General features: G+C 43.0%; 1 protein-coding gene across 3 annotated transcripts in view; it reads left to right on the top strand.

Moving 5' to 3' along the window:
* The window catches only part of hdac4 (histone deacetylase 4), a 112,324-nt gene that overhangs the window by 56,093 nt on the left and 31,839 nt on the right, over positions 1-24,392 (top strand). For all 3 annotated transcript variants that reach the window (XM_034573599.1, XM_034573601.1, XM_034573602.1), the window contains 10 exons: positions 7,859-8,059; positions 8,187-8,332; positions 9,257-9,407; positions 11,483-11,603; positions 14,212-14,330; positions 19,699-19,827; positions 19,922-20,028; positions 20,465-20,584; positions 21,008-21,215; positions 21,848-22,065. In XM_034573599.1, the coding sequence (XP_034429490.1) occupies positions 7,859-8,059; positions 8,187-8,332; positions 9,257-9,407; positions 11,483-11,603; positions 14,212-14,330; positions 19,699-19,827; positions 19,922-20,028; positions 20,465-20,584; positions 21,008-21,215; positions 21,848-22,065 (1,520 nt within the window). The remainder of the gene's footprint in view (positions 1-7,858; positions 8,060-8,186; positions 8,333-9,256; positions 9,408-11,482; positions 11,604-14,211; positions 14,331-19,698; positions 19,828-19,921; positions 20,029-20,464; positions 20,585-21,007; positions 21,216-21,847; positions 22,066-24,392) is intronic.

The raw sequence follows: 24,392 nt of genomic DNA on the forward strand, positions 1-24,392 counted from the left end.
AAGTTTTCTTCTTATTATGTGACTTTAAAGGGCTCCTTTGTAATTCTAATGAAAACTGTGCACTCTTGCAGGAGTAGAAGTTTTTCTCTGGATTACATTTTCCACCTTTCTGAATCATTGAATAAAACCAGTTTCATTAGCATTTTGGTGTTTGGCCCGTGTGCCTGCAGTGTCTCACCACACATTGCTCTGTCTTGGTTTCTGTGTGGTGTCTGTCCAGTGTGCCTGTATCCCAGTTTCACTCGGCACCAACAGTTAATCTTCTGACTTCACAGGGGTGTGATGGAGTGCTGTGTATCTCTGTATACCAACCTGAAATCACATTATCTCCATGTAAATCTGTACATTATTAGATTAGATTAGTTACTTTGAATTGCTTTAACCCAGCGGGCTAGCCCCGTCTGTCAATCGCACTGATTAGAGAAAGGAGGGATGAAGCAACTAGAGCTGTGGTGACTAAGAAAACAACAAGTGGCCACACACCAGGAACATGCAATGCAACATTTACTGTTTAGTATTAGCACTTCTCAGTAAAGCATTGAGCTGAATGCACATGCAGGCCATTTGTTGAATCCGTTGACTGCCACCATTGGTTCTCCTTGCGTCTCTAGCCCCACCCCTTTCCTCTCTTGTCCAACCAACTGCAGGTCACAATCCCACCAGTCGCCATGGCGTTTGCCTCCCTTCTCTGAGAGTGTGCGTGTGTGTGTTTTCACAGCTAAGAAACTTTACGTCAGCAATTATTGTTGTTTCTTAATCAGCAAGCTTGCGCTGCTGTCACCTGTCTGTGTCTTTGTGCTGCTTTATTTTTTATCACACACGCCCTCTGTGTTTTAACTATAAAAGGTTCCTCATGAATTGTGATTAGACATGCACGGGGTTTTGTCTGAGTGCAGGGATGCAAGGTGGGGGCCAGGAGCTCCCTCTGGGAATCCTGCTCTATAAATAACTCCTTCTGTGTGATCCATAATCTTTGCCTGATCACGGGAGAGGGGGGATGAGAGGAGGGAGGTCATGGAGCAAGGGGCCGGAGTCGTAGATGGAGACACACACAGAGAGAGTGATGGATGAAGAGATGAGGGAGAGAGAAGAGGAGACATCTCACTGGTCATGTTTGAGTTTTATTTTGGTGGGTTCAAGCTATTTCACATCATCACGTCTTATTGTAAGGGAATCTCACAACATGAAGTAAACACAATTTCCCGTCTGGAAATCAACAGAGTTTATCTCACTTCCCTTCGTACCATGTATGGTCTTTGAGCTTCTGAAGGGACATGGACACATTTCGAATCTACTGGACTCATTTATAAATCTAAATTCATATAATTTCCTGAAATTTTAGACAGTTTTCACCTGACGATGATGTAACAAAGCACAGACATGCCATTTGTGGAGGCTTGACTTTCCATCTATTATGTTCATGAGAAGAGAGCAGCACCTTTTCCCTTTGTGAATATGAGTGTGGATTGCTAAGTGCTCAGCCATGCCTGCTGCAGGTATGTTATCATGCACGGTGCTGTCAGGGTGACTCGGCATGTCCGGCCACCTCGCCTTCATTTGGCACGGCACCATAATGTCATGCCACATTCACAGAGTGCCATCCTCGTAAGCCGTGTCGATTACTCCACAGGTGTCGGCACCCCTGGCTTTCGGGCGCTGCATGTCGCCCTGTTGGCCTGTTGCTCCACACAAAGCTTTTGTTTATTGTAAACACGCCTCTGGGGATCGTTAGTTCAAGACCTCCTGTTTCGGTTGTCATGGTACAACTATAACAGTATTTTAATACCACCGAGCCGTGTCAGCCTGACCGTGGACTCGTCAAGACTGATGTGACACAGATGTGAATCCTGTCTGCTGTCAAAATCTTTTGACAGCACCACGAAACAGTCTCTAAAGAGCCAGAGCAGAACCCTCAAACAAATTGAGATCTTCGCAGTGAGAAAACCGGTTCCGGCAGTTTAGAAGTAAGATCTGATTAAATAACAGCAGTTTTGATTTTGGAGAATCATGTGTCTCCATATCCAATATCATGCCAAGGTTTTGCATAGTCTAAAAGTCTTTTATTACATACATTCAGCCAAAAAGATGAGACTAGACAAGTACAAGCTTTTACCCTGAGCTCATAAATAGACTAGAAAAACAAGTCTGTGTGGTTCAGGTAAAGGCCATAGTGTTGACATATACAGTATCATAAGCTTTGAGTGTCATCTCTGGCTCTCAGTGCATCTTAATGGGCCAGCCAGTGTGGTTCAACTCTGAGTAGCTTGGTCGCGCAGTGATTGCACCACCTCTATCTCCAGCTCTCTCTGTGCCGCCGGCTCTCGTGGCCCCTCAGCTTGAGGATAAGTGGCTGAAGTGGGGCCAGCGACCACAGTTTTGTAAGCGACCGGCCATGTTAATTGAACGCAACATACACACAGACATTCAAGAATATCATTCGTTGTACCCCAAGGAAAAGCTCAGTAAATCCATACGAACATATATTTTTGCCATTTTGTGTTGGACGTTGACTTTCATCTAATCTTTTTCTTTGTGTAATCTTGTGCCTGTTGCTTAGGCTACCTGTTGTCACAGAGGCAGCTGCACACAGTAGTTTTAGTGGCTTTAGTTGGCAGAGACAGTCACATCGACTTGTTTGTCTTATGAATCATGTTGTTATTACACGTCACCTTCTCTGCAGATGTTTGTGTTTGATTTATTTTCGACTGATCTCCTCTGTGAGAATATTTTTGTCAGTTTGAAGCCAAGGAAGCAGAATTTCAGGCCGTGCAGGAGACCTGTAGGTGTTGTTTAGTGTTTCCCATACATTTATTTATTTGTTGCACTCTGAATCTGAAGGTCAGATATATAGCTGGAAAGGTACATAGCTGCTAGTAAATATGGACTGCACATATATATAATATTTATTGATACACTAAGTTATTCCCCCCTCAGTCCCTGTCCTCAGGGGGCACAAAGACAGCCAGGACCAGAGGCATCAGCGTAACTAATACAACGAAACTAAGAAAAGCACACGTGGGGAGAGCTGAACAGCCCGACCTGTGAGATTATTAATTAAATTAATTAGTTTGTGATATCTCCAGATTAACCAACGCTGCTGCGGCAGCTGAAGCAGCAAGAGAAGGTTAAGACGAGATGGCTGTAGGTAATGAAGAGAGAGATGTAGGAGAGGAGGAGAAGAGCAGACAACATGCTGCTGCTGTGGGAGAGTCAGTCAGGGCAGAGGCAACAGGTGAGGTTACTTTAGCTTTATACTAAACATGATTCAGTTATTTATTCACCTTTCACAATTTATACTTTTCACTCATGCATTTCCATGCATGTGCATACGCTGTCATTTTTCTTTCCGCGAATGGTGTTTGTTTTTTGTTGTTGTATGTGAGCGCATGGAAGCGTGTACAAATGTTTCTTAATTTGTAGTTTTTGGGGGTGGGAGCCCTATTTGTTTATGAAACAAACAGACCCTTGTGAAGCCCCTGTGGCATGCCTATTGAGAAAGGCACTTGGGCAAGCGTACATAAATAGTGTGGGGTCGAGAGCGAGTGCCAGTCTAACTTCAGGGGCCCACCAGAGCCCCATTTAGAGAAAACGGGGGGCGGCGGGGCTTTGTGTCCGAAGCTCACCGGCGTAAGACCATATGGGAAAATGCACAGTAGAAAAGGCGTTAATTGAAGTGATGCTCCACATACATATTTGGCACCACAGGGCTAGAATGGCTAGCGCCGGAGTCTGTCTGAAAGGGCCCCAGTGTGCAAAGTGGCACTGTTTGAAATGCACTGATGGATGAAGTGCTTGATGGCCCCCATGAAATGTTTTGTTTGTTTGACCTTAATGTTATGTCTTATTAAATGGTAAACTGTTGACGGGCATGTATGTATGTGTATGTATGCGTGCTGGGCGAGTCTGAGAGGTGGGGAGGTTACCACGGGTCACTGGGAAAAGCTTTGTTTATGTAACACGAGAGGTTGGCACAGACTGTGTATTGTGAGAAGGATAAACAGCGGCATCTTCCATAGCGGCTCATTTGTATTGGCTTGTTAGCGGTGCAGTGTCAAACATGCACGTCTGCAGGTCAGAGGTCCAGGTATCACTCAACATGTACATGCATAGCTTGCTTCCTTCCTCATGTCTCATCTTAAGCTGCATCTTCCTGCCATAATAAATGCTTGGTTGTATATTTGTAAAAAAATAAAATGAAACCCCCATTATTGCATTATTAACACAAAGCCTACTTCAAACAAAACAGAAAACCAGAAGGGCACTCGGAGATAACATACCTCCGCCAAGGCTGATTGGCCCTTTTATTACCATATTGTTGTACATGTATTGAGATCAAATTCATCTGGATCTGAAATTGCACCTGTTCATATACATAATAGCAGTCTACACATGCCTGATTTTCATAAAGGTCTCTGCATCATCTATCTAATAATTTCCAGAATTCTGTCTGACTGTGGAACGCATATCAAGAACCATTCATCGTATCTGCATTGTTCAGGGCACAGGAGAGTGCAGTGTCGAATTTGGATACATGATAATAATAAACTTTGAATAAACAGGTGCTGTGTAGCAGTGGCGGCTTGGACTCATCAACATAAGTGACATTTTCGATCATGACAACGGTGTGTTCACGACGACGGCAACAACAACGTGTTGTCCTGTTGGGGGTTCTGTGGACTGAGTCCAGCAGCAGCTCGACTACTGCAGGTCACTTTTACAGTTTCAGAAAGAAAGCTGCAACCAGCATCACCACAGGCCAATCAAACAGCCCATTCCATACAGGCAGGATTAGAATGGGCACTGCACTGATTTTGCAAAAACTAAAATATCAAATAAATAATTGGGATCCACTCCCTTCAACGAATCTGCTCCAAAAATGAATGGGTTCCTCCTTTGTTCAGACCCCACCCTTTTACCAAGTTTCAATGAAATTGGTTCAGTAGTTTTTGCGTATTCCTGCTAACAGTCAGACAAACCGAAATGAAAACATAACCTCCATGGTAAAAATGGTTACTCCTGATGTCCACCAGCACTCAGACAAGTCCTTACGAGTATAGTGAAACAATTAAACACACACACATGCACCAGTGAAGCACCAGCATGTCTGGCCTGGGCTGGCCACACCCTTTCTTTTTTCCCCCCACTGTCCCGTTGGGTGGTGTCAAGTTTCCTCCTGCTCTGAGAAACCTGCCCGGTACCAAAGATGTCATTGGCTATCTCAGCAAGTAACTGCAACTCCAGCGCCACCTCATTGGTCACTGGGGATGCTCAGGACATCCATGTTACGGAGATGCTCCCCACTCGTCTCGGAGTATTGATGAGTGGCAGAGGGCTTGGCATGGTGCATGCTGGTTCTCCACAGGGCAGATATTGATCAGAAAAGGCTGAATCATGCAATATATCAGGCACAAATCACCAAATCCTTCTGCTGCATGAGAACCTTGTTTATATTTAATATATTTTTTAACTTTCAACTGTCGTCATAAATGTAACTCGTGCTGCAAACTGGCTTATACTAAAAATAGCATCGTCTGCTTTAGATTGAAAAATTAATCCCGCAAGTGCTTTTAATACATAAAGTAGCGTGTTGACCGTGTTAGGAGCACATCACGCCATATTCCAGTTACATGTCGAGGGCTTTAAAGTTGGCAAACATTTATTAGAATTAGAATATCTGTTGTGTTGTGTTGTAGGATTGTAAAAAAAACAGTTTGTGTGTAAGCTGCCGTGTTGTTTGCTTGTTTTGGAGGAATAATCTGATTGCACTAATACTCGTTTTTGCATGTCAACCGTGTGTGTGTGTGTGTGTGTGTGTGTGTGTGTGTGTGCGTGCGCGTGCGCGTCAGCAGCACTACAAGCCTGTGCTATTCACTGGATTACTCAAAGAATAAATGTTGCAGATTAAATGAAACGTAAGGAATGTGAGACAAAGTGTTTGTATTTCGTGTCGGGGACTTTGTGATTTTATAATCATTGGCTGCAAAACTGAACTTCAGTTTCTTCCCCACTGATACTTAAACTCGTTGACGCCATCTATACTTCTGATACCAGCGCGCTTTATTACGGTGGCTTTCCGGTAAACGTAATGTAACGCTGAATGATCTGAATGGAGCTGACCAGTTGTGGTAAACATATCCATGGTAACAGCAGGCTCCACCAATCAGAGACGTTGCAATCACACCTGAGGATTGTGGGTAGTGAAGTCCTTCTCCTTGACATTGCAAATAACACATTTTTCTTAAAACACAGTTGATATCATAAAAGACCGGTGACTTCTACAGAATCACATCGTTTCACAATCTCTTAGCCTGTGGGAAATCTACCTCGGATGGTTACAATATTACGGTAGATAATCAAAAACTCTATTCAGTGAATCGATGGAACCAAGCTGTTAAAGGTCCAGTGTGGAAGATTTAGGTGAAAGGGATCTATCGGCAGAAATTGAATATATAATAATCCTAGGGATGTTTTCACTGGTGTGAAATCACCTAAATTGTACGAATTGTTGTTTTCTTTACCCTAGCATGAGACCTTTATATTTATATACTTTATATTTACATCTGGTCCTCTCTGCGTAGGCCGCCATGTTATTGACAGTAGTTCAGAATGGACAAACAAAACAACTTTTTAGTTTTTATGACTTCTGAAGGCTACCATTATGTTTTCCTTCTCTTTGGTAGGGGAGGGGTATTCAGCTGCAACATGCAACTCCACCACTAGATGTCACAAAATCCTACACACTGAACCTTTAAGCCCTGTATCAGACACCACTTTGCATTCTTTGTAGAATAGACGCATACACTGTACACAGTGCAATGCAGTCAGAGTAAGCAAAATGTAGTGTTACTGCTCACAGACACACAGTGGGAGTGGAAACACACAAACAGGCACAGTAAGTCTGTATGCGTGTCAGCAAATCCCTGCTGCAAAACACATCTTACATGAGGATTGTTTATGACCTCTGCTGCCATGTTTCCTCATTCCACCTGTGTGTGTGTGCGTCTGTGTGTGTGCGTCAGTCAGTTTTTTTTGGTCTGTGTACAGAAAGTGTGTGAAAGTGTGTGTACCGGGTTTTCCTGAGAATCCTGATTGTACAGATGTTTGTAAACACCATGGAAGCGAAGCTGCATCCTAGACACTGTGCTCTCAGCGCGGCAGCAGACTGTTGCCTCTTTAAATCCCAGACACATTTTCTGTTTTTGGTGTTTAGCTAATCCTCTTATCCAATGTATACAACTATACAACAGACTTATGTGTGCATTACAAGCAACCGCAACCACTGTGAAGTGTAATGGCAGTGCAGTGTCAGCTGATGAAACAAGTACTCGTCAGTCTTATTTGGATCGGGTAGGATCGGGTGATTTGTGCTGCTATTAAAGGATATAAAAAATGTTTAGCTTTTAATTCATTATATAATTTAACAGTAAACAGATGTTATGAGAATTTCCTTTTTTAATATATATATAATTTTTGACTTTTAGTTGTGTTGTCGATCTCCAACTCAGCACTGTACTGTAGCAAGAATCTATTTTCCCTACCGATCTGAGCTCTGCTACCCTCACAGACTAAACAGGCACATATTGGAGCTAAGATGGTTATTATCTGTTATTTCTACAGAGGAAATCCTAAAGGGAAAGGGAGGCACACTACATGTCTTGATGGGAGTCTTTGTTTTTATGTGTTTTCAGTTTTCAAATGGGTGGATGAAGAGTGTGATTGAATCTGTCTTCTGGTAAAAGTCATAGTTGATGGAATATGTTTGTATTTCTGCAATAAACCTTACATTTTTAGCTGACGTCAACTTCTTTGCACTGACAGTATCTTGTCCTTTCTTTTTTGTGGCCCTCTCCTCTTTCAGTGGATGTGAGCACTGCAGCGCTGCCCACGCAGGTGCCCCCTGCCACCACAGCTCTCCTTCCCATGGACCTGCGCGTAGTGGACCACCATCACCACCACCACCAGCAGCCTCCCTTCGGCCTGGTTCCCCAAACCCACCCCCTACAACCTGTCTCCACAGCCTGTCCCTTATTAGCCGAGCCAGGCCGTGGGCAAGTCGTCAGTGAGTCAGGATGAGCTTTTTCTTGACAGTGTCTTGAGACTGAAAGTTGTTTACCCTGAAGTTTTACTACAAACGCATCCCTTGCCTCATCTGCTTATAATGACAGACTCTTTCTAATCTCATAAAGGCCACCCGGAGCAGCAGCTGCAACAGGAGCTTGTGGTGCTCAAACACAAGCAGCAACTGCAGAGACAGCTACTGATCGCCGAGTTCCAGAGGCAGCATGAACAGCTGTCGCGACAACATGAAGTCCAGCTGCAGGAACACATCAAGGTGAGGTGGTGGGAGATCTAGCTCCTCTCCTCTGCTTTGCTCTCCTCTCCTCTCCTCAGCAGAAATGCACCCTTCTCAAGGACAGTAGAAAGCATGTGCATTTGTACACTTAGTGAGTATAGATGTTGTAATTTGATCTGGTGGCAGCACTTTGCTGCTCAGTCATCTCCAGGACAAGACCACTGGTCCCAGTAAACCTTGTGTGTGTGAATCATGTGTGCGACTCACTCTGCTAAAAAGCCTCCCTGGTGTTGCTGTGACCACAAAGTCAGCCAATCAGTCTTGGCTGAAAATAACTCAGATGTGTGTCTTCCAATCAGCTCAGTCCACAGGTCAACATGGCTCTCATTATGGACTCCAGGCTGGTGATGTCATGTGCTTTCAAAAGGCTCACTTTCTAATTATTGGTTCCAATAAGCCATGGACTGCACCTTGTCAAAACAATGTCTCTTAACCCTTTGATACACAACATGGGTCAAAAGTGACCCGACTTTTTTTTATATATATATATATATCTTTGCAGTAAATTAATTTAAAATATATTTTTTAATAAACTTTTGAAGTAAAAATCATTTTTGTATCACTACCCTTCTAATGCACAACATGGTTAAAAAAATGACCCATATTCATTTGCTATGTTATTTCCTACATGGCTGAGTGATTCTTTGCTATATTTTTGAATTAAATGTATTTCATCATTTAATATTCCAGGTATTCATTAAATATCTTATTTTTGATTACCACAAATCATTATCATTATTATTATTATTTTTCTTTATGAATGGACATAAATATATTTTACACACATGGGTCAAACAGTATGTATTCACTATGGAGCACATGGCATCCATTTCACACAGCTGCTTTCATACAGTCATATTTTACAATCCATTACCCTCAATATCCTCGTCTTGTCTCCACCAGCACCAACAGGATCTACTGGCCCTCAAACACCAACAGGAGCTGTTGGATCATCAGAGGAAGATGGAGGAGCAGCGTCACAAGCAGCAAATGGAGAAGCAGCAGCGCGAACACAAACTCCAACAGCTCAAAAACAAGGATCGGGGACAAGAGAGTAAGTAGCAACATATTATGATGAGTGGGCAAAAGAGCCTCAGTCCAGTGCACCCAGAGGAAATTATATGAGATTGAAAAATCTATTATGTGTGTTGGTGAGTTTGCATTCCCATGGTTCAGTGAGTAGTTATGACTAAGCTCTTAACATAGCTGTCATGGTCGGGCAAGCATATATTCACTCTCTGCCCCCTGAACACTGCCAACATCTGCTGTAGCTGTGCTGAAGCATTTTGCCACAGCCGGAGACGCTTGACCCTTCGAGTCCCTCTGTCACAGCACCTGGCCTTACATCACTAGTCCCAACAGCCTGACCTTGCACATTTAGCAAAGAGAACATCAGAACGAGATGGCCACGACATTCAAGAGGCCTTCATTTGGAGCCATTAGATTTTGTTTACAGCAATACGATGAAACCAGACAATTCCCTGACTTGACCTTTAAAGAATAAATTATTTTATTTTTGTTGCTTTTGCCATCGTTGTATGTATTACAATGTTCTCACTAAAGTAAGTGCTGACAAACCAAGTTGTCAGCAATTCACTTAGTATGTAAATATCATAATAGCTGTAGAGCTGATGGCCGAACCCTAAAAACTAAAGTTGATTTAACATTTATCCTTATGATTTGAAAGCGCTGATATTATTTATTCTGTCTGGAGTCAGTCTCACCCAGCTGCAAAGTGCTCTTATTTTGTTATGACAAATAAAACTCCAGATTTTATACTTATGAAGGCATATTTCTTAGGTAGGAGGAAAGCTTTTTCAATTCTAGCTGTGCTAAGCCAATTGTTTCTCTTGTTCCTGTAATTGTTTTACACGACATAAATAGAAGGTGACAAGAAAGACTCGCCTCGCTTTGAATTGCCTCGTCGTTGAAAGGCGCCACACGAGAGAAGTTGCCCTGACTTACTGAATAGTGCATGTTAGCACAATATTTGCATCCACTTCATGCAGCACTTGAATCGCTCCTCTAATGTAGGAAAGTGTGTGTTTTTGCACATTTGCATGAAACAGCCAGATTTTTATTTTGGTTATTGCTGCAAACACCTGCGTGCTCATTATTCATACTCATAACTTGTTAAATACGCTCATCAAAACACAGATGCTGTTTTATTCAGATTATTGGTTGTGTGGCTGTTAAATGGTCTCATGTGGGCGTTTCCCGGGCAGCCTACGATGTGGATTTTGACAAAAACGTTTCAATATGAATCCCTCTGATTTTATACTTAGTGATGGACCCACATTTGGAGCCACTACTTTTCTCCTTGACCTTTTTCTCAACCAATCCTCCGCCGGGCAAATTGAGCCTACAGTTTGACGTCTATGGAAGGAGAGCATCGGGTTGTAAACAGAGGAAGCTTTGTTAAGTGCTGCTGTAAATTACATGGAAGGCAGTCTCATAAAAGCCAATTTGCTTCAGTGGCAAAGCAGACATATTGGGATGTCAGCACTTCCAGCTGCACCATGATTTAGAGATCACATATTAGTAGTTGTCATTTTCACATACTCGTTTTTTTACCGCTTTCTCCCTCAAGCTAGCCACATCACCTGATATCACTCCCTCTGTCACATTCATAGAGAGATACCTCCCTCCCTTTTTATCGCCCGCCTCACTCTGTTTATGATATATTTTTTTAATGGCCTCTCTCTTTCCCTCTCACTCATCTGCCTCCCCAGACAATTTGTTTGTAGCTGTGAAATGAGGGTGGTAATTGAGGAGAGACCGGGAGCGGAGTGAAACTCATGATGTGTGTCTTCCAGGCGCTTTACACAGCACTGTGCTGTCGTCTTTTTGGAATCTCAGCGAATCTCTGAGCAGGATTATACAATTGTGCATGCAGTTCCAAACACATTATGTGTCATAGCAGGGAGCGATGTTGTCATAATCTCCACATTAGTGTCACTGATTGAACAGAGGTAGTACAGCGCTGACTTCTACAGCGATGCAATACAGAAATTGTTGCAATTTTGTGTAGGGCAACAGGGCTGTGTGTGTGTCTGTGTGTGTCAGTGCATAGTTTATATTTGTGCTTAGTTTACATTCCTTTCTTCCTGTGTCTCTGTGTCTGTTTAGGTGCCATCGCCAGTACAGAGGTAAAGATGCGACTTCAGGAGTTTGTCCTGAACAAGAAGAAAGCCCTGGCTCAGCGAAATCTAAACCACTGTCTGCCCAGTGACCCACGCTACTGGTATGGGTGAGTGTCACAGCAGACGGCGGCAGACCCACTCAGGATTTGACTTGTTTAACTCATTGAACGCCAGTTAAAATCAAGTTTAAAATCAAGTGAGAGTTGCATTTTCTTGGTTTCTCCAGTGTTTCTCATCATGTTGCCGCCTGGAATTGTAAATGTGCATCCTTTTAGGGCAAGAATCATCGTCACGTTCTCAAAATTCCCTTTTTTCAATTTCTTTGTGTGCCTGGCGTTATAAAGTTACAGTTAACTCTTAAAGAACTGGAGTGGCTCTCAGTTGAGCGCATACCTCCACCAGGGCCGTCCCCTTAAATCCATTCAAGCTGCACTAAATGTTACACACTCATAGATATCAGTCCACAAATATGCCTGTTTTATTTTTAAGGTTCAATGAATATTCCCTGGGAAATGGGTTCTTTCTTGGCTCGTGTCCTATCCTTCCACCAAGTTCCACCAAGTCTGCTCTATATTTATTGCCTAATCCCAGCGGTGAACACATAACCTCCTCTGCATAAGAAATGAAAAACTGCTCATGCTCTTTTTTTTTTCCTTTCTCTTTCATTCTCTTTGACCTTTAATGTTAACTTTTTACTTGTGCATTTTATTTTTTGGGGGCTATAAAAGAAGAAAGGGTTAAAACAGCATTCCACACTGATGAAGCCCCCATATTTATGAGCTTCTATTGTTTTCTGTGGTTTTATGAGCCTGTTAGTTGTTGTCTTTTCATATCGGAGCTCAGAAATCGTAGCGCTGGAAAAACACCAAACATAAAAGTCACAATGATGAGTGACGCAAAAAGTCCCTCACGGCGTGTGGCAAAACCCTGTGGCGGCGTGCACCCCTGTGGTGTGGATGTCTGTCGTTGATAGGTTTTCGTGCGTGCGTTGTAAGAAGTTCCCAATGTCAACATTTGCCTCTCGTGGCGTCCTCCTCAGACCTGAACTACAGAGAAAATGTTGAAGGAACGAGTCTTTTTTCTCTCCGTGTGTTTGTTGTCTGTGATTGACAGCTGGCTCCCTTTTGAGGTGCGTTTGAGTGTGCGTCTGTTTGAAGTGGGCACAGAGAGAAGACAATGGCACCGCTTTAAATATTTGAAGAGGCTTTAAGCATTCATTTTTCTGCCAAGGCGGGAGCTGATGGAATCCAAAGTGTGTGCGCCATCAGCAGGGAAAATGGTTATCGCTGTCATCACCATTTACCCTTTTCTTTGGTCTCTTACCTGTTTGTGTTCTCCTCTGTTCTTCCATACGGTTATCGCCTCTTTTAGCCTCATCTCTTCTCTCATCTCTCACCTTCTCCACCCTTGTCTCTCTGCGTTTCTCACTCACCTTCAGACAGAAAACGAAACCTTAGTCTCTTTGCTGCCTTTTGGTGATAAAAACAAGGCGAGGATGTGCTCAGCTCTCAGAATTTTTTCCCTTCTCTCTATTCCTTGTCTCTTTTTCTATTCCACTCATATTGTTGTCAACACTCTGCGCTGTCTTTTTAAGTGTGGACTTTGGTTTGGGTAATGGAAGCTGTTTTTGTCTTATAAATGTGTGTGTATGGAAAGTAAGTAGAGTCATGGGTGTCGCCTGGCTTGGGCATCCAGGGCTGTAGCCCCCAACGTTTTTTTCTTTAGCCCCGAATAATTTCAGTCGCCACCTTCACCAGTGCATCACTTTGCAACTGAACATCAAGCAGCGGTGAATGTTCTTGGTCACACTGGCTGCGTGACTGGCGTGTGAGACATGGAACATTTTGCTTTTCATTTCAGCGCCCATGTAATCAGATTACAGCGTCCACACTGCCTGCGGGAGCAGCACGGTTCAGTCGCGACTGTGTTGTTGTCGTCTCCTGCTGCGTTGTTTAAATGTGAAAGACAGAGTCTGGATCCAATTGTGCGCATATTCTTTAACATTCATGTGTGAAAACTTTTCCCCATCGATGTTCCTTGTTCGTAGTATTTCCTTGTTTACACTGGCCCGGTGTACGTAACTGATCACATGACTTACGTTTACCGGGCGTAAAACGTTTTTGTGCCATTTTTCTGCGGTTTCTTGGCTGACATATTTAAATTGAACTACACCTGACAGTTAATTGTAGTTAAAGTTTTAAAGTAAAAGTAATCGTTTGACCGATTATCATGTTATTTTATTAAGCTCTATGTCATCATTAGATCATTAATACTGCATCAGCTGTGTAAGCAGCAGGTGGAGCTAGAGCAAAATACATTATAAACAGTTTTATGCACAGGAATGTTAGATTATTGTGCGAGCTTGTTTCTCTCTTTGATTTGTGGTGAGGTACTGGATCATTAAAGCATTTGAGAACTTCCAAAGGAGAAAGCTTTCAACAACTTTTTTGTAGAACAGACATTTGATGAACTAAAATGCTTGTATATTTGATCAATACGTTTATTAATGCAATAACAAGCAACTAGGGGCAAAATATTTGAATCTACATTAGATAAACTCAGTGCCCCCGGGCTCTGGGCTCAGCCCTGGATGTTTTTACTGTGCAGCCTACGCCCCTGCAAAGAGCCAAGACTCTCCCTGTAAAGACTTCTTAACATCATATTGCAAATGCACATTCATAATGTTTGATGTTTTCTTTCTTATCTTTTTTGTAGAAAAACCCAGCACAGCTCTTTGGACCAGAGCTCTCCTCCCCAAACAGCATTGTCAGCGTACAACCACCCATTGCTGGGCACATATGACTCAAAAGATGACTTCCCTCTCCGTAAAACAGGTACAGACTGGGGCCATGGTTTGGTGATGAGATTTTGTGACTTTCTGACACACGTATTCCTCCACCTCTTGCAGCCGCACACCCATTGCCAGTCTAGAGGGGGCAACCTAATCTTCCTTTTCCCTGCATAAGCAATTGAAATGGCTTATTAGGTTTCAAAGTCAGGCCCACAAACCTGGAGTCAGCTGCTGGAGGATTAAAAGGATCCTGTAAAATACTATATTTAAAACGATGTTAAAGGTTTCTATTGGGGGGTCTTTTAAATCTTTCTAATGTCGAGTGGAAGCATTTGAAAGCAGAACAATTGAAACCCTAAAGTCAATAAAAGCAGAATAACAACATTTCCATAGTAACTGAGGGGCTTTTACACAAACCCGGTTTGGCCTGGACTCTCTGACTTTTCAGTTTATTCCCAAGTGTGTGTGTGAAAACATTTTTTTGGTGTAGTTCAGACTTTTGGGCCAATTGAAGGAAGTTGAGACGACATTAAACAATAGAAGCAGAAAAAAAAGCTCTCACAGGATAGTTTGTACTCTTTGTCTCTGATGATATGTTTGAATGATGAGGAATAGTAACATCATAGTGATATTAGAGTGGCAACGGAATTAACAAAGTGATCCAGTTCATTCATTTTCTCAATTCAAACTGAAAAACTGCTTTTTTTCTTTGCACTTTATTCAATGTTGTGAATACAATAGACAAATTGACCACACGCCAATGTCAGATGCACGGCCGTCTACAAACCAATTAATGTCAAGTATCGGTAGACAGCGCCCATGTTGGTTGACAACAGGATGTACATATGTCATAGAATAGTTATTATTGAGACCAATGTAAACAAAGACATTAACCCTGGTTCAGACCATGGTCTGGAATTTCCGGTGTGAAAATGACAGAGACATCACACACATACATATACAGGTGTTGGATCTTTGAAGAAAAAAATGTGTGATTTTTAAAGCTATTCTCCTGTTGTAGACACTGATATTGACAAACACATTCAAGTCACACTCCTTCAGAGAGGTTATAAATCCCACTGTTCAACAAAACAAAATGTAACTCCTCCGAGAAGTGTCCCTGAAGCAAACCACTGTTCCTGCCTCCTGCTATCACACTGTAGATTCTCCGGCCTCCTGTCTGTGTTACACACGGCCAAGCTGTGATCATTCACTTTGCGTCAGCAGCTGCCTTGGCAGTATCACTGGCTGCTTTCACAGCTGGAGGCCAAACTCTGTGTACTCTGCAGCCCCGGCCACCTGCCGTGAGCTGGAGTCAGAGCTGGCACACATCCGCTGAGTGCAAGTTTCAACTTTAAGGGACACTGTTCCCAGTGGTGCAAAGAAATATGCATAACTCCCAGTTCACACTGACACAAGGCAAAGCAAACTGTTTACTTCATACACGTGAACGTGCATATTTAGTGAAATAACATATTTTAGGAAAAGTGGAGTTTGAGATTTGAAGGCTTTGGTCTTTGTGTCAGTTGTGAGGCGATGCAGAGAGGGACTGCTGACTACACATGAGCACACTTATGGTGCGGCTGTTGAGGAACTGTTGTGTCACTAGTAAGCAGACGAGATTAGACAGGCAGACACAAAGATGAACTGTCTTCAAGAGGAAGTGAGTGACAGTGGTCACCACAGTTGTGTGCTGCTCTGACGCCTGGAACTGTCAGGCATGACGTTTTTGCCTGTGGTGACCCATGTGGGTAATGTATGCGTGTAAATTATAAATGTACGTAAAGAATTCCTTTTCTCTCTTGCAAGTCCAGGCGTACAGTATATTACAACAGGGGTCGTTGTCCAAGACTTAGAGGCTTTGTGATAATGGAACACAGAGGGCCACTCTGAATGCTGCGGCAGGAAGTCTGTCGGGCCATCATGACAGACGCAGACTTGTCACGATGACCCCTTTCTATTCTCCCTCACTCTGTCAGACAGTCCCATTCCCATACCACACTGTGCGCTGAATATTTAAACCATGCAGCATCTCTACAGCCAACATTTTCATTTTCTTTGTTTCATTTTCTACCATTCAACGCTCATATTCAGCACAGAGAGCAGTGAGTGAGGTTGTGCTGCAGAACAATTTAACGTGGTTATTACCATGGCTGTCTCTCTTCCATCATACTTTTTAAACTACCGGCTCATCTCCTCTGACTTTAATGGAGATAACTTGTCATATTAACACTCAATCCTTGCTTTTCCATTTGTCCTCACTGATTATCGGACTTCTTGGTTTTCTGATACGAGCATCGAAAATGCTTCAGATACTGTTCTCTTTCTTTACACAGAGGAGATGTTTAAATATATTGATGTTACATTTAAGGACAAGTGTAACTACAAATATCCTGTTTATGCAATACCTGAGCTGTATAAAGATTTTCAATCAATTCAATCTGGTTTAGTTTGCCTTTCTCGTGCTAGAAAATATGTAAAATTAGACAAATCTTTGTCTCCAAATGTCTGCTTGTCTGTTTGTGTCCATCCAACCGATCTGTCTAATGTATCAACCACATATATGTTGTTTCTGGGAAGCATCAGTGATGAGTTTCAGAAAACTACTTCATCGATCCCTTTCTGTAGAGGAGCAGTACGGCTTCCCCCAGCATGACTCTAGCAGCTCGGGACTCCAATCTGTCAAAACAGACGAGCAACCGATCAATATGTTATGTATCAGAAAAGCAATCCTCCTCCAGTCCCTATTGAAATCCTAAGCACCCTGTTTAATCTGCTATTGATGTGCTATCAAATGGGAAGGTTTATGATTTTTGAACAGTTGTCTTGAACAGTTGTGTTTGAGAAGATCGCAGAGAGGCAACGCTTCCTCAGTCCAGCGATGTCTATTAGGAGACATGACATTGAGGATGTGACGCATTATAAAGTAAATATGCAGCGCGACCGGGACTATTGTGCGATATCCTTCCTCCTCTCAATAGCCACTTTGGCCTCTCATGACTTGTGTGGAATTTTTTGTAATGTCAGGACTGTGGCGAGGCCTCAGCAGGAACACAGAAGAAGACATACCGTTACCTGACGAGACCGGAGCAACAATAATCAGAATGTGCAAGGATGTCTGACGAGAAATGCTGTTTATTGTCTGCGTCATCGCCATCATAAAGTAGGACAAGGAGGCAAATCCACCTTTGCTAAAGGGCACATGGGGGAATTAGAGGGAAAGCGAGATGGGAGGGGATGGATGGATGGATGGAGAGAGAGAGGGATGGCTACAGTAAAATGCCAGAGTCAGCAGTAAAAACAGTCTGGGCCCTCTGCAGCGAGTGTGTTCGCACGTGTGCACACTGGTGCGCTTTTGCCCAGTCGGCATTAACACCCTTCAAAGTCACAGTGTCCTGAGGTGAACACCCCCATTGCGACTAAAGCCCCACTTCACCTTCCTTCTCTTTCTCCTTTGTTGTCGTCCAAACCTCCTTCTAACCTTCCATTTCACCTTCACCAGCTTATCTCTTGCTCTGTCCACTCCTCTTTTTTTTATTTATCCATTTCTTAATTACTCGAGAAATACCCCCCCTCCCCTCCCCTCTCTGGTTAATTTGTGCCATGTTTCTTGTTCCATGGCTCCCACCAGATAGTCCTACAGTCTCGATCACCTTTGCAGCCACTGTCAATAAATCCTATGAGTGTAATAGTGTTTAAATCTAGGGGGATGGTTAACGTACGTTCAGTATCAACATGGCTCACAGTTCATCCTACCTGGTTTATCTGCAATAAACTCTGTGCGTCCATGATCAACCAGCCTTATATATAAGGTGGAATGATGAACTGAATTGCTGTTTGCTGTTTCATATCAAAATCTTCAGAAACAAGTTCATAGCTTTTTGAAATAAAAGTTCTGTAATTCAACTCGATATAAAGCATTACAGCAATAAAACAGACAGTGTGCTTTTACTTTGTAGACAAATTGCTAAACAGGAAGTGATTCTATAAATGTTACTGCCATGACCGAGATCAGCATCCGGCAAAATCCCCATAATTGGCTGTATTAGTCTGATATGGTAAAATAAAAATATCAAGTCATTTTCTTTTATTGTTTTACATTATATTTCAATAATTATCGCAACAATAGCCGATGTTAAAAAGCTTAAACTACTTCAGTTCCTTTTGCAATGGACTAAAATTGAACGTGGATGCACCGTGCTCCTTTCCTCGTAGACTCTCTTCTCCTGCCATTCACGTAAGCATAGCATTACATCCTGACTCGCCCGCTCCCTCTTAACGAAGACAATGAAAGAGTGCTCTCCACTCTGAAGAAGCACTTTTTTTAAATAATTGAGTTTCATAACTTGGAGCATTGTTTCCCTTACAAGTGAAAGTCCATTTGAAAAGGTACTTAGACGTTATAGATCCACCATAGGTCATCTCAACCTCACTGACCGGGAGGTGTCGTGCTTGCACCTCTGTGAAGTACATTAAAACCTAGTGAAGCTTCATCCTACCTCGATTAGGATTCAAAGCTGCTGGAAGCAAGCGCCCGAAGGTTGATAATGACCCTGAATGAGTCCTCTATCAAGGAATATAGCACACTTGACTATAGTAGAAAGTCCTGGCTCTCTTAATGAACGTCTTTGACACGAGGTCGTTGGAGGAGCGCAGGGTCAGCCGTTGGTCAACTGTCCAGCTTCAGTTAATAGAGGGAAGCCAGAGTTTGGTGTAATCTGGCAGGAAGTGACTTTGAACCAAGCCTGGCCAGAAACTAACAAGCCACTCACCAATACAGCTCGGGAGCATCTGTTTGCAAGCAGAGCCCCAAGAGATGTAGAGCGCGGCACACACATACCCACACATGAAGACGCACGCAAATTAAAAGTGTCTGGAAACAAGCAGTGTTCATTAGCAGATGCACAGAGGCAGCATCATTAAGCGTGGGGTCATGAAAGCTGCCAGTTGGCCGTCTCTCTTCTCGTTGCAGCACTTCCCCACTGTCACCTGATGATTGCTAACCTCAGCTCCTGAATCTGTCAGCCAACACATACAGTGTGGCCTATAGGGACGAGCTCATTAGCCCGACTACACGCCTGCGAACAAGCTCCCACTCGTGTGGCCCAGCGATCTATCACAGAGCTGGGTGCCAGAGCGGCTGTTTCTAGAAAACCTGTCATTTCCAACACATTTATGGGGCTAAGTTCAGCTTCCAGTTTGATATCAAATACTTGACTTCATTCACCTTGTTATCTCCTGTTGCTGCATGTGGGATGTGACAACATTTTGGACAACCTTCTTTTTTTCCAGTTATCGGTCGTGTTTCCTCAAATAAGACAAAAAGCTCTAGTAACAGAAAAGTTTTATTTTATTCTACCTCTTGAGTAAGTCCTCCACCCACTCCGTGTTCCTTCTCTGTATCTCACCAGCTTCCGAGCCCAACCTGAAGCTTCGTTCCAGGCTAAAGCAGAAGGTGACAGAGCGCCGCAGCAGCCCTCTCCTCCGCAGGAAAGATGGTCTAATCACTACTGCCAAGAAGCGTTCCCTAGATGTGGCCGGTGCGTAGTTTTGTTGCTCCGTTACATCTTGTTTCAATTTGGCTATCAGAATCAAAAATGTTTTAATGTTATTTCTGTATTGTGTGTATTTTAGAGTCTGCATGCAACAGTGCACCAGGCTCTGGTCCCAGCTCCCCCAACAACAGCTCCAGTAACATCCCCAGTGAGAATGGGGTCATCATCTCCAGCTGCCCAGGAGAGGTAACCCACATCAGTTTGCGTGTGTGCATGTGTATGACTGCAGATGCAAATACTTGTGTGCGTCTGTTCGTGTTTGTGTGTATTAGGCATTGGTGTGGTCACCAGATGATTCCTGGAGGAGATTAGCAGTGTTTATTTTTTAATGGAGGGGTGTGTGTGTGTGTGTGTGTGTGTGTGTGCGTGCGTGCGTGCGTGCGTGCGTGCGTGCGTGCGTGCGTGCGCGTGCTTGTAAAGTTTGAGTCATAGACTTTACAACGTGAAGACATTTTTCTGTCCATCTTATTCTGGCTGTTTGAGGGTTAAGACTTGGGTTTAGAGTTTCACTTATAATTAGGATGAGGCTCAACTTTTGTTTATTTGTGTTTGTTGAAGTTAGTTTGTGTGTGTGTGTGTAAAATAGGATTTACTGCAATGTTCTGTGCTTGTGTATGTCCAGGCCTCCCTGCTTCAGAGATTGGCAGCGAGGGAAGGGTCTCTCAGCAAGCTGTCTTTATACACCTCTCCGTCTCTGCCCAACATCACCCTGGGACTGCCAGCCACATGCCTCACTAACACTGTGAGTACATTGACACAATATTATACAATTTTACAATGTAGCACTGGGTAGAAAGAACAAGACATGCACAGAAATTGTAGTTTGAACACATGTAAATGCGTTGACAACACTCACTGACAGATAACTTTACGATAAAAGATAACGGTAAACCAACCACCACAGAGCGTTTGTCTTTCTGATTCTGTACATGAAGGCGGCAGATTCCAAAACTGAGGCTCCAGAGCTGTATCATTTTTCGGTCCCAGAATTTTGGCATCTTTCAAGTCCCTCTGTCTCTCGCTCTGATTCTCTTTGTCCATCTCACTCATTCTCTGTCTCATTTGACCCTTCTGTCTCCATCCATCTGCGTCTGCCTGTGTCATCCTCTTCTCACTCCTCGTGTCTCTCTCTCCTCTCTCTCTCTCTCTCTCTCTCTCTCTGTAGGTGGTATCAGGACACCAAGATGGTGAGAGTCATCTCTCTGCGTTACAGCAGGGCATTCCTCTGACCCCTCCTTTCCTGGCCACTGCCCACCTACCCCCCTACTTGGCATCTTCAGCGCTGGACAGGGAGGGGGTCGGAGGGGGCACAGCTGGTCACAACCCCCTCCTCCAACACATGGTGCTGCTGGAGCAGAGCCATAATCCAGTGGGTCAGTGTTCATTACAACATCCATTTTCCTTACTGCTCAACATTGAGTAGCTGGTTTCTCAATTAAGTTTATTCTTGCTCTCAGCTGGGCTACTGGGACTGCACATATCCGTAATTTGACTGTTGTAATACATGCAGAAAACTCTTGATAGGATGACAGGACATACAGTAAGTTTAATTATAAAGTGTAATTCTGTTTGATTAGCTTTCTCTTTTATTTCGCTATAAATCTTACACAATAAACTCTTGTTCTGCAAGTTTTTAAGTGAATAAGTACTTAGTAGTAATTAGCAGTAGTATTTTTTAGATAAATTGCTCGACTGTTAAATGTAACGTCACCTTTGCCTTGTACTCAAAGCAAAATTATGGATTTTTTTATGACCTGGGACTCATTTGTGTAATCCTATTAGCAACAAAACATTTTACTCAACAGCTTAATCACATAAATTCTGACACGCTGCAAACTCATTAAACACAAAAGCCCACAGGGCCTCACAGCCATGAGGCATTGGACACAATTAAGTGAGCAAGTACAATTTTTTATTGTAGCCACAAATATTTAAATGTGACTGTGTTTATTAAAATAATAATAATGATAATAAATTGACTTTAACCACTCTGTGTTCAACACAGTTGGTCTTGGTGGTCTTTCGCTGCAGTCTCCCGCTGTCTCCAAGCTTGCGCGGGGCCACCGTCCCCTGGGGAGGACCCAGTCAGCCCCACTGCCCCAGCAGCAGTGTGGACAGGCCCAGGCCCTGCAGCAGCTGGTGGTCCAACAGCAGCACCAGCAGTTCCTGGAGAAACACAAGCAACTGTTCCAACAGCAGCAGCAGCAGCACATCATCAACAAGGTAGCTCAGTGTGTGTGTCTCTGTGTGTGTGTGTGTGTGTGTGTGTGTCAGTATTTGTCCATCTACACGACACTGATTTGGTTAATGTCTGTGAATCCTGTCTCGGGTCCAGGAGCAGGATGAATCAGCCTGCAGTTATCAAGTCTTCTCAGCAGTCTTTCTTGTCTCTGTTCATGTATCCCTACTTCTCCCTGTCACCCTGGCAACTGTGCTCTAAGGAAGTCGCCTCCATATATGGTCACACAGGAAATGACCTGCATCCTTGTCGGTGTGTGTGTGTGTGTAAGTGTGTGCTTATATATGCGACAGTGTGTGTGTGTGCGCGTAACGTGATGAGGGGAGTTGCAGCACTGTAAGTGTCATTGTCAAGAGGGAGATGGCTCTTTGTGTTTGTGTGTGTGTGTGTGTGTGTGTGTGTGTGTGTGTGTGTGTGTGTGTGTGTGTGTGTGTGTGTGTGTGTGTGTGTGTGTGTGTGTGTGTGTGTGTGTGTGTGTGTGTGTGTGTGTGTGTGTGTACGTACAGAACTTCCTGTAGGATTCAGCTCCATTATGTTTGTGTTGTTTGGCGGTCAGTGACTCCCTCTGCTTCGAGACTGCAGGCTGTTGTGAGTCTGGAGCTCAGGAGTAAAACCAGGTTATCTTCAAGTTGTAAGTTGTGTTATTGCTCTTATCCAGGCAGCTTAAAATGTGAATATGACAGGTGAGAATGGATGGCGTATTAAAAAAAAACTGAAACACTGAATAATAATAATACATTTAGAATCATCATATATATTTTCTTATATTTTTGTTGCTTAAGTTTATTTAATTCATTTACCTACTAATTCTCCAAAAGTCTGTCCGTCTGTATGTGGAATGCATATCTCACGAAACGTTCATCTTATCGGCTTGGCTTGTTAATTGTAGTGGACACTGAGCTATAGACATTCATGGGTGCAGTTCTCTTCATAGAATCACTTCCTCTTTAGCAATAAACCAGGTAGGACGAACACAGTTTCCTAACTTCACTCTGCACCATAGGCTGTTTCTATAAAGCTTTGCACACAACGTCCTCCACACTAACAATAAAATGTGACAGTATATTGTAGAACTGTTTGAAGAATGACAATGAATAATTCTGAAGTAGCTCCGTACCATCAACACAGGACAAGTAAAAAGTCATGTTTAGAACAGGCAGAGGAAATATTAATTTTAATGTAAGACAGTCACTCCAGTTGTGTATTAACCAGATAGTACAAAGTGGTACAGTATAAATCTACAGTATCCAGTGCAGATATCTCCAAACCAGTCATGTTGACTTGTGAAGTAAGAAGCCATGTTTACTTCCTGCCAGCACTTTATTGTGCCCATATTTTGTGTTAAGTTGAATTTCTTTTTCCTGTTTTATTTTATTTTTTTAAATATCGCGCTGACTATGAACACAATTCCAGCGTCACATAGAGAAAAGATGTGTTTTCAGACAGTTATTGCTATAATATGATTCATTCAAATCAGAGGTTTACAGTTTGTAGAAATGCAAACCACATGTGTAATCCCCCTGTCATCAGCAGAACTACTTCCACTGTAAGCTCCTTAAATCTGTTTTAAAGCAACACTTGCTCCAAGTTTCTCTTCAGTCATGTTCCTCACACATTACTCGTATGTGTGAATACTTAATGTTTTTACCACCCGCCTAATCCCTTTTCTACATTTTCACTGTATTCAGACACCGTTCAAGTGTTAACAGCAATGCTTGAAACAAGTTGCACGTTTTTAAACTAACTTCTCGTCCATGTTAAAGTTGATGTTTTGGAAAAAGCACAGAGAGGATGGTGTTTATTCAGTGAGCTGGAGCCATACGACGTTCTGTATCGCATTTAAAGCTCAGCTAGCTTAATGATCTGCGCTTTATTTTTATGATTCCACACTCAAGATGTGACCTGGAACGAGGAGGGCGCGTTAGCTGAACCTCTAATTCAAAGCAAAAACATGCAAAATGCCTTGAGATTCTCATTCAGAAGTTAGGATTTAAGTAACTGTCAAAAGCAAACAATGTGTGATCAAGCAAGAATAATCTGGAGCTGGTGATCTGTGCTATAGTAAAGTGACCATTGTATCCATCCATCCATCATCCGTACCCCTTATCCACTGAGGGCTGCAGGGGGACCTGGAGCTGGCGGGTACACCGTTCACTTTCACATTCACACCTACGGCCAATTTAGAGTCTCCAATTAGTTTAGCCCGATCTGTCTTTGGTCTGGAGGAAGCTGAATTCCCCAGAGAAAACCAGTGCAGGGAGAACATGCAAACTCCACACAAGAAAGATCACTGGCCAGACCGGGATTCTAA

This window comes from Hippoglossus hippoglossus, chromosome 21, assembly GCF_009819705.1.
Source record: "Hippoglossus hippoglossus isolate fHipHip1 chromosome 21, fHipHip1.pri, whole genome shotgun sequence".
Lineage (NCBI taxonomy): Eukaryota > Metazoa > Chordata > Actinopteri > Pleuronectiformes > Pleuronectidae > Hippoglossus > Hippoglossus hippoglossus.